Raw genomic sequence first — 13,509 nt, 5'->3', positions numbered from 1 at the left:
TACTGTTAATAAAGTTGAATATTTTAATGAATTTTTAAATAATTGTTAATGTCTCTTAAAGCCTTAATTGAAGTTCTATAGTGCATGTATGTGTGTTGTCCTTCAGCAGGGGAGAGGAAAAGTCTGGAGTACAGGTCCACCACTGTTTTATCTGTTAGGTAAGGCTACCTGCTTGTTTCCTTGGGGATCTGATGGAACAGGACTGCGATAGATGCAGACTACAAGACACAAGTCACCCTTCAGTACACTGCAGTTTCTGCCTCCCCTGTGCTGCAATGGTGTTAGTCGTTCCAGGCCTGCTACAGTTTTGTTTCATTTTAGATTTGAACAGGACTGGGAGATCTAGAAAGCTACCACATTTTAATTATGCTTCCTGTTTGATAGCAGCTTCTATATACTTCAAGCAAAATAGACCAAGTTAGCATTAATTTACACCCAGTAAAGCTTTAACTAGAAATAGTAGCATAAGCACAGACCTTAGACTGGAGTGGCTGCCATCTGGGGATTGTACATGCATCATAGTGTTGGTCCAGTAGCACTGCCTTGCATGGGGAAAGGAGTAAGGTGGGAAGAAAACTCCAGAAAAAGGTAAGGTGAATAAAATAGTACCATTCTGGCACTTACCTCATCTGGGCATTTCAGTACAGTGGAGATGGTGGTTTAGTACTCTTAAAACATTACTAATCAGAGTTTTTGATAAAAACCATTTAATATTTCCATTGAAACTTACACATGCCAGAACAAGTGAATATACATTAACATGGTGCTGATTTATAAAAATATATACATTTTGCACTGCAAAACAAACCACTTGTAAATTTACAGTCATCTGGATGCACTTAAATAACTAAGGTAAAAAGTACAAAATATTTTAAACAACAAAAGTATGTAAATAGTTGTTAGAAAAAGTATGTTCTGTATGTTACAAATACTTGCATGCCCGTTCTTTGTTGGCACAGAATTAAGTTATTGCATGATGCCAGCATTTGAACCCAGGTAGTAAAACAAGCTGAGCAGACTCAGTCCACCTAAACTTGAGTGTTAGAGTATCTTAAATTTCCATGCAGTCTTACAGTTGTAAAGTACAATTAGTAAAAATAAAGTAGCTTTTAGATGTTGTGATACTTTCAACAGTTAACTGTTGAGCTATTTCACCTTGCAATGTTTTATGTACAGTGTGGCCTGTGGAATAGAATACTGATAAATAGAAAAGTTAGGGTAACCAAGAGCGAGAATTTTAAATTATAATTTTAGACCTTCAGTGAAATAATTTAGCATCTTCTTTAATAGTAAATGTATTTGTAAGTTTATATGCAATTCAAATAAGCTGGCTGCAAAATTAAGCAAGTTTTCAAAATTAAAACTGTAAAGGGAATATTAATGAGGCAGTCATGCTAACTTAAAGCTTGACAACTATTAAAATTGACAGCATCATTCTTTCCTTTCTCTGAAAGAAGTCAATAAAAGTATTCATAGAGAAATGTTCCCTCTCAGAGAATGCTACAGTGTATGCTTTGTCTTACAGAGCCACCCCTGTCAATTCCTATAACAAAAAAAGTCAGTGCACTTATTTAAGTGGGTTTTTAGGAAGACTTGAAGACTTTAAGAGAAAATTCTGTACAGCCCCTGTTCCCACTAAGGCTGAGACTGCTTAAAGCTTTAGCTTTTCTTTAGGCTTAAGTATCCTGAGAAGTCATCCAAGTCAGTCAAGATACCTTTCTCAAAAGAAAATAGATTCAGACTTCTAAAATTATGTCAGTTCACATTGATACTTTAGAATACATTAATGCAGGACATCCAAAAATCCCCCAAATGGTTAAAAGAGGGCTCTTACTTTAAGAATCCTGTCTGCTATCCAGGAAAATAAGCTGAGGCTGGTGTTACTACAGCTTTTGGTGACAGTTGGGCTTTTGGTAAGTACGGTTTCAGATACTCTGTAAAACAGCAGAAACAAGATACTGTTCATAGAACCATAACTATTAAAGTACATTTCAAATAAGGTCTTGGTTTACTATTTCCATACATACCTGAGTTAAGTGTATTTTGACTAAGCCCTCGTAAAGGAATGCTGTCATCTTTCTTCTTGAAATACTTTGATTCCAGCCCCAAATTATCACCACTAGAAATAAAAAGGCTAATTAAAATTTGAAACAAATGTAGTTAGTTAGCAGTGCATTGTCAACAAGTGTGGATACCAACTCATTCAGAAGAATCTTAACTTGAAGTGGAACTACTGCCTTCCTGTGAACTTTATCATTTAAAGGTAAACCATCACTGAGTAGGTTAAGAACAGTCTAGAACTAATTTTTTGACTGACCCATCACCTGATAGCCTTAGATCTGTCACCAGGAGGGACAACAAACTTGTTCCTTGGGACCCACTCCCGAAAGCATGGCTCTTCATTAGTTATCTACAAACCAGTAGTGACCAATTAAGTCTGCCACAACTTAAAATTCATTAACATGTTGATGCAGAAAGGCAGATCACAGAACTAGCTTGGTACTGGAAACGTTTTGCTCAGTTCCAGACACACAGAGAAGACAAATGGCTGTATAAAAAATAATAAAAAACAAACACTAAAAATGCTATAGATGACACTTACTTCTCCTTATTTGCTGGATGACTAGTTGCAGTCACTGTCTGAATATCTGAACATCGATTCATCTTAGAAAGCTGTGTGTTAAACTGAATCTGCAGAAAACAGAAGAGTTGCAGGTTAAAGACAGCTACTCCAGATAGGATGGTCCACCAGTAAGTGTATTGGGAGAGTGAGCTTCCCAGGAACAAATGTTCCTATACCTTGCATAGCACTTCTGTGCAGCAAAGCAGGCAAGAATAAGCAATCTAAAAGCAAGCATTACCTAGTACTAATAGTGATAATGTTCCAGGCAGGAAGTTTAAGAGTACTAGGACATACAGTAAATGTTTATGCATTTTGAAAAATATTCAAAACATTAAGCTTTGACTCTTCTGTTCGGTTAAGAATGTGATAGTGTAAAATATCAAAGTGCCTGCCTTTGGTACTGGACATTGTGAATTAACGTTGTTGTGTGCTGGTTCCAGAAAGTGCTGGAAGGCATACAGAGGAGAAATGGGATGATTGATTCCTGAGCTGGGAAAGGATGGTCGGTCAGGCTGTAAGAGAAATAGAATACATCCATAAAGGAGAAAAGCAATTCTTGAAGTAATTGTTTGTAGAGATTCAAAATTCCAAAATTAACAACTAACCACAATTACAAAGCTAACGCTTACTCGAGTCTTCCTGATGAGAAGAAAACATCCTTTTTTCCAAGAGTCACATTCTTAGGGAAAACTTGTAACTTTTTTAAAAGTTACACTCTTACCTAATAATTATAAGCTACACACCCTGTAACTAATTCATATATTAAATGTATCTAGCTACACATCAGAGACCTCTTTGCATGAATATGCCTTGCCACTACTGAATAAGCAGCTCATCAATCAACTAGGTGACAACAGACATCTGTACACACAGGGACAACAAAGAGTAAGAACCAATAAGCTATGGTATTTAAGATAGTAGGTAATGTTTATTACCCCTTATTTTCATCTTTCTAAATATTAGTAATGAGTATTCAACCTACACAAAGATAATTAGTATGTAAGTTAACCTCACAACACAAAAATGCCTTCTTTTTTTCCCCTTCATCCTTTCCAAGATAATTTTGTGTTGTTTGCATTTTAATAAATGAGACCTTAGAAAATTCTTACTTAGAAGGCCTGAGCATCAAGTAGCACCCAACAGGGTATTACGTTACTAAAAAAAAAACCTAAACAAAAAAACCCCCCAAAAAACCACACACCCATCCAAAACTATAGGGGCCAAAGAAGATGAAAACACTTTTTTTTTTTTTTTTTTGCTTTTAAGGCCATACATTTCAGGAAGTAGCGACTGCATCATAACCATATAGTTGTATCTTACCATGCCATGAGGTGAAATGGCAGTCCTAACACCACCATGTGTACTGGCAGAAGTCTCTAGCTTCTTTGCCATCTGAATTTCATTCATCTGTTTGTTTAACCATGTGATTACTGAAGAGAGAAGAAAAAGGTCAAGCTCACTTCCTACCTCTTACAAGCTGTTTCAAACAGCAAGTAGCCCTTCCTCAAAACAAGTGACAGCTTTGTGGGCTATTCTTCCTCCTTAAGCTCAAGCATCACTACAAGTCCTAGTCTCATGAAAAGCCGTTTTGTTCACGCTTTCTCCACCCCTGCATGCCATTCTGTTCCTCCCTCTAGAGTTAGCCCCCCATACACACACTACCCCAAGCAACCACACGTGCCAACTGCAAAGGAAGTCTTTTCTACTTGCAGCTCTAGGTTGTTGCATACCCAGTACAGACAGAAGCTTATTTTCCATAAAAGACAATAATCACAGCTCTTTACAAAAAACAGAACACAGATAAAGCAATGTAGTTGCTTCCATTAATTTTCAGTAGCAACTAGATCACGATGTCATTTTTAAGGAGGGAGAAATGAAATGATATAAACCTACCATTTTCATTGGTTTTCAGTAACTGCTTACTTTCTTCTAGTTTTTGTATTGTAGTTTCTAGCTGTTCTTGTAGCTTGCAAACCTGCAATATTCCCATAATAATTATAACACCTAATTACAAACTGAAGAAAAAATATAAATAAATAAAAAAGATCTATGAAGTTGTTCTAAAATTATTTAAAGAAGTTTGAACTCAGTTTTTTACAAAAGCAATACGATAATTATTTTATAGTAAGTCCTACTTTTAGGTAGAGTTTCAACAAGATGACAGTCAGAAACCTTTCCGACCTTAATTTTTCTATGATTAAATAATGCAAGGACTCTAAGCAGGGCAATATACTTAATGGAAGAAGTTCACTCTGTTCCTGTTCTTGCCTCCTTCACCAACTTTCACATTAATATGCCCTCTAAAGCATGTCGATTCATCCATTACATTGCTTTGTACTCTTAATACAATTTTAATTTTCTTCCATATGGATGGCTGGCTCTTACAAATCAGTTTAACATGAAAAAAATGAAAAGTTGATTACATGTTTAAATAAGCATTTTAACTAAGTAAGAGTACTTTCTATTTCATGGAAAGATTTAAGACCTTATTGCTGTAAATAAGTTAAAAAACACAAAAACCAACACACTACATACAGTAGCATTTAAAGGACAGAGGGTTAACCTATCACAATACCTCCTGCTCTTTCATTCGAAGAGATTGTCCCGTCTCCTGCAGTTCTCTCTGCTCTTTTTGAAGTCTCTCTTCTTTTTCTGCCAATAGTTTTTCCTGTTGAATTGTTACTGTATTTTTCAATTTTAATTTACTCATTAGAGTTTTCAAATCTCCTTGTAACTTCTTGATAATTTCATTAGCCTATTAAAAAAATAAATCAGATATTCTCAAAATAAACACCTAAAAATAAGGAAGACATTTCATAAGGATAACAGCATGTTCAAACAAACCTTAAGAAGTTCAGCTGACAGCGACTTTATTGTTGTCTCTAGTTTTTCAATATGACTTTGTTTTTTCTCTGTACTCTCTTCCAGTATTGCCTTTTAAAAAAATATTAAAAATATATTATAATAAAGATACGCGATAGACATTGCTTATGATTTCAAGTAGAACCTCAATAATTCTTTAAGAACTAATCCTTACAAGAAATTCAGCCCTTGCTTTTCAGTCAAATTACATAGGATCTCAATTAATCCATTTTTATTGTGTACAAAAAGTACCACTAACTTTACTCCAGTGACACAATATTAAAACAGTAGCTACCTTTGTAAAACTGAATTCAGTATACTTTTGATGCCATAACTTAGAATCTTTAACTACATTTGAAAGCTTACTTGCTGTATTCATAAACTGGTCAGCTGCTAATCTATAGAGACTGCAATTAAGAAGGTTCTACAGAGCTTTAGAGAAAATTATTTTGAAACTTCAAGGAACCTTTTGTTCTTGTGTCGCATCTAATACTTCTTTTGTTCTAATAACTAGCTGATCTTTATCTTTGATCTCTTGTTCCAGTACAGCAACCCGTGTCTGTAGCTGATTAATGAGTTTCTCTTTTTCATGACATTCAGCATCCAGAGTAGTGTTCTCCCGACGCAGAGACAGCACTTCTTGCTTGGCTCTTTGACATTCCTAGGATGTTGGGAAGGAATTTTATTTTTTTTTTTAATAAAACCTGTAATAGTAATTTAAACAAATATATCTAAATAGTAAGCATAACGTGGAATGAAGGGGAGCTGCATAAACTTAATATGCTGTATTTTTCTGTTACATGCATAGGCAGGTAGTGTTAATGCTCTAAAAATACTAAGTTTGGTTATGGAAATTAATAAGCCATACATCTTCTATCCCAGAAAGCTTTGCTTTCAGTTCTCGGACTGTGGAGTCTCCTTTGTATCTCCTTTCTGTTAGATCTTTATTGATGACCTCGAGTTCTGAGAGTCTGTTCTGCAACTGTTGAATACTTTTCTGATGCAGATTTTCTAATTCCTTTTTCTGTTGTTCATGCTGTTGCTGGTACTGAGCTTGTGCCTATGAGAAGCAAAGAAACTCAGCAGTTATTAAATGAATCTGAAAATTAAGCCAAGAAATTATTCCCATATAAGAACATTGTTAATTCTTTTTTGTTGTCATACCTGGAGAGCTCTTTCCTTTTCATTTGTCAGCTCCTGTGTGTGTGTGTTTGTTAGAGCTGTAGTGTATGATGTCCATTCATTTTTCAGTTTGTCTAGTTCTCGGCTCTTCTCTGACAAGCTCTGTTTGACAAAGCATGTAGTTTTAAAAATTTAAGCATTTCAGTCAATACTGAATGATTCTTTACTGTTACTTCTTAAAAAAGACAAGGAATTATTACAAAAAGTCTAAATTTCAGCACCAGATGCCAAAATATCTGTTCATTCTGTAAACAGGAAAGTAAGGCACTGAGAAGCTAAAGAGCACCTTTCTGACACTGTGGATAAAACAATCTTAATTTCCAATTGTATTTTCTTCCAACCACTATTTAAGAGTGAAAAAACAGTCTGCTGATGTTCCCTACCCTTATAACACAAAGTGCCTAGTGGAGGGGGGGGTGGGAGGGGGGGTGGGGAGTTCTTCAGCAGCATCTTTTCTTCTTTTGGATTTATAATTCTGCATTCCAATTCAGCAAACACATTCCAGTAACTCCAACTGAAAATGCAAAGATGAGGTAACAAGTATTCTGCTCCGTAATAGGAGTTTTCATGGAATTTCTCTGTTTCACGCTAGTCAAAAAAAGTCACCTTGATAATTCTAGAATTTGACCCAAATCATCCTCTTGAAACACAAATCTGAAGTCATTACTGGGCTGACTGCAAAAACCAAATAGTAGAGTAACACAAAGTCCCAAGACTTCTGATTTATTTATCACGGTTTCACAATTTTTCCAAATATAAGGATTTCCAACCATTCACAGAATATGCAGAGTATATTTATCTTCATGCTACCATATATTTAGTATATAACTTGTGTGTGTATATACAGACAGACCTCTGTACAAAATAAAGTAAAATTCTGTTTTAGTACTACAAGAACTGAATTTTATTCTTCAGTTGCACGCTTTACTCATTCTTAAGAAAAGCTACTGTAGATTACTTTTCTTTTCACTCACTCCCAAGTCAATTATCTTGGCTAGCTAGTGGCTAACCAACCAGCACCCAAAAGAAGGTACATTTTCCACAGATTAAAAAAAGCGCAACTTACAACAGGAAAGTTAAAAATGTACATTACCTGTTGAGTGTAGCTCAGTTGCCTGGTAAGATCCTCTTCAGTTTTTCTAAGCTTTTCTTCCAACATCATTTTGTCTTCCTACGTACAAATTGACATCAAGTCAAATCCTTAGCTCCCAAAATGCTAGCAGCATTTAGCTTCCATTTTATCAGCATACTCTGCCTAAGCAACTGCATGCCCATTATATTTGTGGAAGAATCATCTTTATCTAATAAACTTCATATTGAATAAGATATAATCTATAAATTTAAAAGAAAACACATTAGCTCACAAGGTAAAAACCCTGAATTAAATTATTACCAAGTTTCTATATGGAAATAGTATCTCATCATAAAGACTTGTTTACAAAGGAGTTGCAAGAACAACAAATCAATTGAAATACTGTACATTTATATTATTATAATGGCTTATTAGGTGGCTATAAACATGACAGTAGGAGAGACACAAATCCCAGGCTACGAAACTGAAACAGACAACAACTAAACTATGAGACCATTAACTTATTAAATAAAACCTAGCATGCTACCAACTGCATCAACATTACAATTTTAATTTGCTATTTATAGCTACTAGCCCTTTGAGGTTCATGAAGCCTTAGAATTATATACACACACATTCTTTCCTGAACACAACTGCAGAACAAAGACACTGAAAGTTTACCAGTATTTTACTTTCGCAGTTGATCTGGCAATCAGCACAAGGCTATAAAGCGCGAGACACTGAAGGATTCAGAAGCATTCAACAGCTGCATACTACATGCACTGCACATGTAAAATAGCCGATTTTCTGCCGGTTCAAATTACAGTGCTTGGTTGAATATGCATGTAATATTTTCATTGCTGGAGCGACAGTAACAATTTAGTTTTATAACATGCACCCAAATAACTGCATACAATGACATATAGCAAATAAAAAACAAACCAGAGCATAAAATTTGGTACATACTTTTGAGGTATTAAGACTGAAAAAATGCTTAAGCACACATAGCATCAAGGCCTAGCTGCAGCTATGACAAGCCTTCATTTTACCTTAAGGCACTTCAAACAGCTGGCTAAAAACTTCTTTACTGCTGTGTCATTTCCTGGTATGAATTTCAGAGAGAGATGGGTAAGATGTTTAAAAGGGTTGGTCTCCACTACATTTAAAAAGACAGGTGTGTGATCTAGAACAGACGCTGAAGAAACTAACTGCAGCAAAAACCTAGGGAAAATAAAAAATAGCCAAATGTTTAGCATATTTCTTTTCCTGAAACTAAAACAAGATATTGTCAAATAAAATACATTTTTGTATGTGCAATAAAAGGCTGCCCAATTTTTGTTTAAAAAAAGAACTATGAAATGCAATCCCTATGTTTTAGTTAATACTACAAATAACAACTAAAATGCTTGCACCTTATCATGAGAAATGTACAAAACTAATCGGTTTATTTATTTTAAAATTTTCAGATGCCCATCTTAGACTTAGGAGTCCAAAACTAAGTAAGTCCTTTGTAACCACATTCAAAAGGAAAACAGACTCCTGACTTTTAGGTATCCTATAACCTAGTAAAATTCATAGCCCACAGTACATACTTCAGGAAATGGCCTGACTACTGGAGTGGAACTAGGTACTCTGGACAGGGCTGTCCTCTGTACCCACACAAACAAAAATAATGTGTGAAAAGGCCACTACAGGGAAGGGTGGACCTCAGGTCTCCCCCCTCACATATTAATATCTGAACACTGAAATGAAAGAAAAAAAAAATCCTTGTCAGAATGCCTTATAACTTTGCCTTCTCCTGTGAAACAGAATGATTTACACCTCAGTCCATGAAATTCAGATTAGCTCTCCAGCATTAAACTGTTAAAAAAAGAAAAAAAAAAAAAGGACCAGTGCTGCAACCTTGCACCTCTGCTAGCTTGCGAAGCTTGCCAGCTTCAGCTCAGATGGAGAGACTATTACTAGACATGAATTCCACTGCTCTGTCCTCCTGAGACTTAGGTTTTGTCAGCAACATCCACTGACTGATATCCTGATATGTCTAGGGAAGGTTACATTATTCTTGTTCTACTGACTCCTCTCAGTCCTAGTGGCTGACACATATTTTAAGACCTCAACACACACACAGAGTAATATGGCACTCACTTATTACCTACCTTGGGATATCTTTGTTCTGTTCCTGAATGCACTGCTGAAGCAGATCTATAAATTTTTGTGGGAAAGCAGAGAAGTCTACCAAAAGACCTTGCTGGGATTTTAAACTATATAAACAGATTGGAAAAAAAAAAGTTAACCGTATATAGAGGTGTAATTTATTTCCTATAAAATATTTTGTTTACATTAGTAGAAAGAACTAATTCTGATCACGTCATTTAAGTTTGCTAGCATCTTATTTTCAATCCTGAACACAGAAGAAATGTGATCACATCTTGAATTATAATCACCAGAGGGTATTTTTGATTTCAAGAGTTCTTGCAAATGGATTGCACTAAGAACAAAAAAAGTTACTGTGGCAGAACAAATGTGCTCCTTTGAGTATATGTCTTCCTTACAGCACAGAGTGGTAAGCTTATTGGATAGGGGCACATGGAAGAAGCAAAGGACAATAAGGAGAGACTCAACCATTATCAAGACTTTATCTGCGTACTTGTTTATTTAATTGCACACCTTCACCATAGACGCAGTAAATTCAAAGACAGAACCAAATATTCAACAGTGTACGCACAAAGCCATACCTTGTATAACAAAACACTTCTGCACATCTGTTTTACAAATACTATTTTACTTTTGCCTGTTGATGCACACACTGGTCACATCTCTCAAAAAAAAAAAAACCACACCAAGAAAACACCACCACCAAAAAAAAAAAACAACCCAAAAAACCCCCAACAAAACCACCAAGCCACAAAGCAGAAAACTCAACTGTTCATGCTTGGTGCCCAAATGTGATGATCAAATTCTGAGCAAGTAAAGTAAAATGAGACCCAACAGTACAATTAGTATGCAAGAAACCCACAAGACAAAGGCTTAGGTCTGTGAACCCACGGCCATGCAAACCGACTTTCCTCTTGCAATTATTTCGTTAAGTAGTTCACACGCATATAATAGTCTATATGAAGTAGTTACGATAAACAGAAGATGCAAATAATAATATAAACTGTGGTACTGTAGCTACACAGGGAACTTAACATCAGGGTTCTGTCACTCATCTGCATAATCTTGAACCAATCACTTCCCTGTACTTGGCTGTTTCAACCAACTGGTCAGAGAAGAATAATACCAAAATACTGACAAAATTTCACAAGTGGAAAATGCCAAAATCTAAATTCTAAGACAGACCATTCTAAACTAAAAAAATATTCCTTCATTCTTTTTTGCCACTTAGAAACATTTCACAGACAAGACATTTTAATTTCACTTACCTTTGAAAATCTTCCTCAGATATGACAAGGTTATAAAGGAAAAAAGGGTCAGTATCATCAGTCAATCGAACAGCTAAATCCTGAAAAGACAGACATTTAAATATGATTTAAAATACTATAAACCACCCTGCAGGACTGTTTAAATATTGTATTGCAAACAGTATATAATGTTTTTACTGTTTAACCAAAAATTAAGATAGAATTGTGGCAACTAATTCAGAAGGTGGTAAACATTGATGTTTAACACAACTTCAAATATTACAGTGGGAAAAACAGGAAAACTATTTCTCACAAAAATGAACCAAGTAAAAACCTTCAACTTCGAGCAGCAAAAGTTTCGAAATCCAACGTGTCGTCATCATTTTACAGAAAGAAAACTATTTGCTATTTTCCCCATCATGAAACAGAGTGTAGCACTAGCAGTCCACTGTAATGGATCACAAACATATCATTCCCGTAACTGGAAGTTTTTCAGAGCATACTGCTCCTAAAATTTTAAGAAACCACCTTCTGAAGAGTTTATATATTTGAACACAGAGCTTCACAAAGCAAACATAAAATGGATACAGCTGAAGTCCAGTAAGCTAGTAAGGAAAATTGTAGCATCATGCTGCTTAGCTTTTAAAAATAAACTCATTTGTTCACAGGAGGACTACACAGTGTTTTGGAAAAACTGCGTTCTCTGTAAACATTAGTCTTTCATTAGAAGGCTGGGGTTATGCAAAACACCTGGCCCATTAGGCCCAGGCACCCCTTTTTCTATAACGAGGCTCAAACCTGTGTGAAGAATATAATTTTCCCTGCAGGAAAATAAGGTCAAGTGACAAAGATACTATTTTGCTTTTCCTTTGCCTATTTGTCCTCTTATACAATGAAATTCAGATAATACCTAATGAATGACACAAATATAACTAATCCACAAACCTTTTTATGAACAGGATTAGAAATTGACAGTAGGTCAATATTGACTCGAACATTTAATCTCCTGTGTACAAAAAGATGAAACTTAGTAACAAATCAAGGAAACATTCTCCAAATAACAAGTGTTCATAGGCACACTACAGGAATCGGACGGCATTCAGAAAGCAAAAATTTAGGCAGAAATATCGAGAAAGTTCCCATTGATGACTACTACTAAGATATCTGAAAGACCCACAATCAGCTCAGGTTTGTTTATTGTTACCCACCAAACTTTAAGTAGCAAGGCAGAAGTTTTGAAACTTCGTCCAGAAACTGGAACCTTTGGAAAAGCTTGCTGAAGTTTATCAAAAGTTTCAGCAATTGTTAATAATCACTTATACGGCACTACCTTGTCTTCCTTTATTTCTTGTTGAGTAATCCGAGAAGTTGCTTGCATTACAAAATACACCCACAGACATCAGCCTTTCTGTGCCTTGTAATATAGGCAACCCAGAGTAGCTCTAACGCCTGCATATGCTGTCTAGTCCAGATAGGACCTATATTACTGAAATTCACTATATTTTGGATAGACACTTCACATAAAATATTCCTGGGCTTTCCCAAACACCAGTGCTAAGCCACGCACACGGGTGCGCCCAAATCGACTTATCCCTCGCCAGAAACCGACCGGGACGGACGTGTGGGCTCGCTCACGCCGTAGGGGCTGTAACGAGGGAGCTGAAACGCCCCAGGAGGCCGCGGTAAGGCCGGCTTCAGACTGCGAGGAGGAGGAGGAAGAAGCGGGCCTGCCCGCGGGGCAACCGCTGCGGCCTGGGAGACGCGCAAACACGGGCCCGGCCAGCCGGACTTGCAGCGCTGCGAGGGCCCGTGCAGGGCCGAGGCAGAAATCCCGGCCCTCATGTAGCCTGCAGGGGAGACGCGTTTGCCCCCGTACCCCTAAAGCATTTCTGTAAAGCCACTGCGTGTTTTCTCTGCGACCAGTGCCCCCTCCGCCCCCTCCCCCCGGCAAGGCACCCCAGCAGCCACTCCAGCCCTCACTGACTACCTCCAGCCTAGCTGTGAGCGAGTCCCCTTCTCTCCAACCCAGTGTCCCCCCACGACCAGCCCCAAAGCGAGAACAAGGCTACTCAGCTGACCGCCCGCACTACGCACAGAGCCTCGCCTCTCACCCAGCAGCTGTTAGGATACAAGGCAGGATGAAAATACAGGAGGAAAGAGCCTGGGGCACAGCAGCCCTTCTCCTAAAGGATGCAATAAAGCTTCCGCGCAGCTGGTGAGGAAACCAGGTCAGAGCCCACCGCGCCGTTCAAGCCAGCCCCTCACCTCTCCTCGCAGCCCTGGCACCTCACTTGCACACACACCGGCCGGTTGAAGATACTCTCCGCCGCCATCTTGCGCTTCGAGTTTGGCGCCGGGCTCCCGCGGAG

At 37.3% G+C, this 13,509-nt stretch overlaps 1 protein-coding gene across 1 annotated transcript; it reads right to left on the bottom strand.

Annotated features, from left to right (window-relative positions):
• Positions 1 to 731: 731 nt before the first annotated feature.
• On the bottom strand, positions 732 to 13,506 carry SASS6 (SAS-6 centriolar assembly protein). Its single transcript, XM_059821874.1, has 17 exons — positions 13,406 to 13,506; positions 12,086 to 12,146; positions 11,162 to 11,241; positions 9,896 to 10,000; positions 8,789 to 8,960; positions 7,761 to 7,838; positions 6,650 to 6,769; positions 6,354 to 6,545; positions 5,952 to 6,146; positions 5,468 to 5,557; positions 5,199 to 5,378; positions 4,517 to 4,598; positions 3,944 to 4,053; positions 3,016 to 3,135; positions 2,603 to 2,691; positions 2,028 to 2,119; positions 732 to 1,934 (listed from the first exon to the last, which is right to left on the bottom strand). Exons 1-17 carry the CDS (start codon positions 13,471 to 13,473, stop codon positions 1,852 to 1,854), a joined length of 1,917 nt encoding a protein of 638 aa, XP_059677857.1. The 5' UTR covers positions 13,474 to 13,506; the 3' UTR covers positions 732 to 1,851.
• Positions 13,507 to 13,509: the final 3 nt, after the last annotated feature.

Source organism: Gavia stellata, chromosome 10 (genome assembly GCF_030936135.1).
Source record: "Gavia stellata isolate bGavSte3 chromosome 10, bGavSte3.hap2, whole genome shotgun sequence".
Lineage (NCBI taxonomy): Eukaryota > Metazoa > Chordata > Aves > Gaviiformes > Gaviidae > Gavia > Gavia stellata.
Note: the sequence above shows the minus strand (reverse complement) of the source record. Positions and strands in the feature narration are given on the sequence as shown.

Coding starts and splice junctions, on each gene's coding strand:
- SASS6 (XM_059821874.1), bottom strand. CDS start 13,473: ATGGCGGCGGAGAGTATCTTCAACCGGCCGGTGTGTGTGCAAGTGAGG. Junction 6,770..7,760: donor AACTGAGCTACACTCAACAG/GTAATGTACATT, acceptor TTTGTCAAACAG/AGCTTGTCAGAGAAGAGCCG. Junction 4,054..4,516: donor ACTGAAAACCAATGAAAATG/GTAGGTTTATAT, acceptor TTCTCTCTTCAG/TAATCACATGGTTAAACAAA.